Raw genomic sequence first — 5,213 nt, forward strand, 5'->3', positions numbered from 1 at the left:
TGTCCATGTAGCGACACACACACACAAACACACACACACACACACACACCTCGTCTGTGTGTGCTTGACCTCGTTAAGCCTCGTTAGCTCACTGAGCCGTCGGCTTTGTTTGCAGGTAATTAGTTTGTTTGTCTTGTGTCAGTTGAATCAACAAACATGGCCGCCCTTTGAGGGGCGGGGGGGCGTCGCCACAGCAACAAGACCACATGACTGATTGATGACATTCGACATTCAAAAACGTCGTATCACTCGATGCTACTACTATGTTTACTGCTAGTATATTATGAATTGTACTATATTATACTATATAATATCTGTAAGTGGCGGCACGGTGGACGAGTGGTTTGACCTCACAGCTAGGAGACCAGGGTTCAATTCCACTCTCGGCCATCTCTGTGTGGAGTTTGCATGTTCTCCCCGTGCATGCGCGGTTTTTCTCCGGGTACTCCGGTTTCCTTCCATATTCCAAAAACATGCTAGGTTAATTAGCGACTCCAAATTGTCCATAGGTATGAATGTGAGTGTGAATGGTTGTTTGTCTATATGTGCCCTGTGATTGGCTGGCCACCAGTCCAGGGTGTACCTGATACATGTTTGTATCAGGTGCACCTTTTGGGTGTTAAGTTGCTATGTGATGAATTTAGTGCTGTCACTGTACACTGGTATATTTGCACATTTACACATTTGGCACCTCGACCTCACAGCTAGGAGACCCAAGTTCAATTCCATCCTCGGCCATCTCGGTGTGGAGTTTGCATGTTCTCCCCGTGCATGTGTGGGTTTTTTCTCCGGGTACTCCGGTTTCCTTCCATATTCCAAAAACATGCTAGGTTAATTAGCAACTCCAAATTGTCCATAGGTATGAATGTGAGTGTGAATGGTTGTTTGTCTATATGTGCCCTGTGATTGGCTGGCCACCAGTCTAGGGTGTACCCCGCCTCTCGCCCCAAGACAGCTGGGATAGGCTCAATCCCCTGCGACCCTCGTGAGGAAAAGCGGTAGAAAATGAATGAATGAATGAATATCTGTAGTGCTACACCAAATATTGATATCATACACCAAATATTGATTGTCATGTATACACCAACAATTTACTTGATTCCCGTCTTGTAGAACGTACACAACGTCATGGCTTTACAAGCTTGAACAAGAAGTTCACCTGTTCTTTCTTCAACTACCAAACTTTAAAGGTTGCAGGCGGGACAATTGATACTAAGGATCTTTCTAATGAGGGCACATCCCAAGCCGATTGGTTAATTAAGAGAAAAGATGATCAATATGAGGCCTAATTGAACAGCACTAATGGAGGACATCCATCTATTTGGATTTCTGCCTCTTATTGTTTACAATGCGGACTTTACTACCTGGGTCTTGGGAAAATAATTTTATGGGATTCTACTAATGTATCCATCCATTTTATATGTTGCTTTCTCCTCACTAGGTTTGCCTTGTGGGAGGAAACCGGAATACCCGGAGAAAACCCACGCATGCACGGGGAGAATGTGCTAACTCCACACTGATATAGCCGAGGGTGGGATTGAACTCGGGTCTCCTAGCTGTGAGGTCTAGGTGCCAAATGTGTACAGTGACAGTAATGATGTTGTCACTACCAACAGCACTAAATTCATCACATAGCAACTTAACACCCAAAAGGTGCACCTGATATAAATATGTATCAGGTACACCCTGGACTGGTGGCCAGCCAATCACAGGGCACATATAGACAAACAACCATTCACACTCACATTCATACCTATGGACAATTTGGAGTGGCTAATTAACCTAGCATGTTTATTTTGGAATGTGGGAGGAAACCGGAGTACCCGGAGAAAACCCACGCATGCACGGGGAGAACATGCAAACTCCACACAGAGAGGGTGGGATTGAACTCGGGTCTCCGAGCTGTGTGGCCTGCACGCTAACCACTTGTCCTAATCTCAACAACCGTCAACAGTACATCAATCTGTGCTGTAATATGCGTATTTATTGGCTATTAATATTAACAGCAATTATTTATTATGGAATATATTGGTGAGGGATTACCGTACTCCAAACTAACCACTCGACCACCGTGCAGCCGTGATAGTCAATGTTGTAAATGAAAAAGAAATCAAAAATCAACTTGATATGTCATTTTTACAAATTTTATTTTTATTTTGTGTGAAGAAAAACATCAACTTTTCACAATTCCACAATTAAAACCAGAACGGTGGAAGGGTCGGCTTTGAGTGACCACACACACACACACACACACACATGCACACACACACCACTTAGACAACAAAGGTTGGTAAAAAAAAATAAATAAAAAAATAACAGAGTTAAAAATTGACAAGCCGGGTTCAAGTGCAAGGGCAGGACTTCCAGACACGGACACGGCGACACATGACCTATGAAGAACGCATGGGCGGAGTCAAATCCAATCGATATTCAACTCTTTTTTTTTTTTTTTAATAATGTTTAGACTGCTCGGATAGGTCGGCTGCAGCTTGAGGTCCCGCCCACTGACATTTGGAGACACGCCTCCTTCATTCTCGTCCTCGTCTTCCAACGGGGGACATTTTCTACATTGGCGGTACGACGAGGCCCGACATGGCTGCAGAGGTGGAAAGGATGACTTGTCAGAATAGGAAGATGTTAGTCAGCAGCATGCAGACGACTACGCTACTACTACTAGCATTCATCCTTTGGAAGTACTAATACTGTAGTTCCTTCTTCTTGAAGTACGGTTACTCGTATGTAAGACTTTCAGTGGCAAAGTAAGTATTTGATCCCCTGTTGATGTAGTAAGTCAATCCTATGCCTGGTCCATCATTTTGGTTCGTGTGCTCCCAACTCCCTTGACATCATCCAGCTCCTCCCTTGTCGTTTTGGATTACTTCCATTTATCAATGATTGCTCTCCTTCTAACCAAACTTTTCTTCGTGGTCCTGCAGTGGATTCCAGTCTTGTACAGGTCTACAATCTTGTTGATGGACTTCTAGGCCAGTCCAGTCTTGCGCAGGTCTATAATGTTGTTGTCAGACTTGTAGGCCAGTCCAGTCTTTTGTAGGTCTACAATCTTGTTGACGGACAGGTAGGCCATTCCAGTCTTGTGCAGGTCTACAATCTTGTTGAAGGACTTCTAGGCCAGTCCAGTCTTGCACAGGTCTATAATGTTGTTGTCAGACTTGTAGGCCAGCCGAGTCTTTTGTAGGTCTACAATCTTGTTGACGGACTGGTAGGCCATTCCCAGTCTTGTGCAGGTCTAGAATGTTGTGAATGAACGTGTAGCCCATTCCAGTTTTGTGCAGGTCTAAAATCTTGTTGATGGACTTGTAGCCCATTCCAGTTTTGTGTAGGTCTACAATGTTGTTGATGGACTTGTAGCCCATTCCAGTCTTGTGCAGGTCTACAATGTTGTTGACTGACTTGTAGGGCAGTCCAGTCTTTTGTAGGTCTACAATCTTGTTGACGGACAGGTAGGCCATTCCAGTCTTGTGCAGGTCTAGAATGTTGTTAATGAACGTGTAGCCCATTCCAGTCTTGTGCAGGTCTACAATGTTGTTGACGGACTTGTAGGGCAGTCCAGTCTTTTGTAGGTCTACAATCTTGTTGACAGACTGGTAGGCCATTCCAGTCTTGTGCAGGTCTACAATCTTGTTGACAGCCATGTACAGGTCTACAATCTTGTTGACAGACTTGTACAGGTCTACAATCTTGTTGACAGACTTGTAGGCCATTCCAGTCTTGTGCAGGTCTACAACCTTGTTGACGGACTTGTAGCCTGTTCCAGTCTTGTGCAGGTCTACAATCTTATTGACAGCCATGTACAGGTCTACAATCTTGTTGACAGACTTGTAGGCCATTCCAGTCTTGTGCAGGTCTACAACCTTGTTGACGGACTTGTAGCCCGTTCCAGTCTTGTGCAGGTCTACAATCTTATTGACAGCCATGTACAGGTCTACAATCTTGTTGACGGACTTTTAGGCCATTCCAGTTTTGTGCAGGTCTACAATTCTGATGGTCTTGTAGTTCGAGATGCTCCAATTATTATGGGCTAATTTCCGTTAAAAACCATGTGATCGGCATATGCTGATAAATGCCTTTAAAAGCCGATCACAAAAAGCGATCGCTGAGTGTCGGCGACATGCCATCTCATGACATGACAACACAAACATCACATGAACATCTGGCAACTTGACTGCTACACCAGCAGGCCGGAGGACTGCAGGTTTTCCCTCCAGGAGGTGATTTCATCGACAAGCTCCTCCCCTCAAATTAATCATTAAAATCACCTGCTTTAGTGACTGACATGGAAAGGAAACCTGGGGTGTCTCGGCCCCCCCGTGGCAGGAGTTTGACACCCCCCGGGCTACACCAGTAGATGCCAGCGTGTTCGATCACCCCCTTATCAAAGCTATTAAATTCAGCTTTGTGTCAAATAGTACACAAATCCTTTCACACGAGTCAAGGCAAAAAAACCAACAACCCACCCAAAATGTTATTCTTACTAATTACCTATTATCCAGGGTCTTGTGTGGGTCTGCAACCTTCCTGGTACCTTTTTAGTCCATTCAGGTCTTCAAGTCTGTTGCAGTCTTGTACAAGTCTACAAACTCTTGTAGTCCTTTGTAGTCCATTCCAGATTCCAGTAGTGCACAGGTCTACAAAGGTATATGGGTGCTAGTGTAGTCCATTCCAGCCTGGTGCAGGTCTACAATCTTGTCCCTGAGCTTAGCGCTGTGGTCGGGGGGGGGGGGGGGGGGGCGGTTTGAATGGAAGGAAGTGTTTAGCCTGACAGGTGTCTTTTAATGAGCTGAGATTCTGAGTACTTTCTTAAAGGTACAGGACTCATTTGTGTGTTTCATGGACACGTAACTGCTCCGTGGGGGCTCCGTGGGGGCTCCGTGGGGGGGGGGGGGGGGTCACCATGCTTGCAGGTTGGTAGGGAATCAAATACTTACTGCACTCAAATGAAATGCAATTGAACCTATAAGTTCTATTTCATGTTTTTTCATGTTAGTTGTTCATATTTTGGTAAGGGAGCGTCTCCCGGCCGGGGTGTGTATGCTAGTATGCTATGCTAGTATGCTATGCTAGTATGCTATGCGAGGCTTGTGACAGGCTAACAGCAAGAGTCTTAAAATGTTAGCTGAAAAGCTGAAAGGGATTCTAATGTAAAGGCAGAGTGCAACATCAATATTTAAGGCGGGACAAAGCTCTCCGACATG

At 45.0% G+C, this 5,213-nt stretch overlaps 1 protein-coding gene across 1 annotated transcript in view; it reads right to left on the reverse strand.

Annotated features, from left to right (window-relative positions):
• Positions 1–2,191: 2,191 nt before the first annotated feature.
• LOC131125759 (transcription factor COE3-like) overlaps positions 2,192–5,213 on the reverse strand; it is a 13,526-nt gene continuing 10,504 nt past the window's right edge. Inside the window, exon 16 of the mRNA XM_058067602.2 lies at positions 2,192–2,596. Coding sequence (XP_057923585.2) covers positions 2,565–2,596 — 32 coding nt within the window. The 3' untranslated portion in view covers positions 2,192–2,564. The remainder of the gene's footprint in view (positions 2,597–5,213) is intronic.

This window comes from Doryrhamphus excisus, linkage group LG6 (genome assembly GCF_037039965.1).
Source record: "Doryrhamphus excisus strain RoL-2023G ecotype Guam linkage group LG6, RoL_Dexc_Guam_v1.1, whole genome shotgun sequence".
NCBI classification, from domain to species: Eukaryota; Metazoa; Chordata; class Actinopteri; order Syngnathiformes; family Syngnathidae; genus Doryrhamphus; species Doryrhamphus excisus.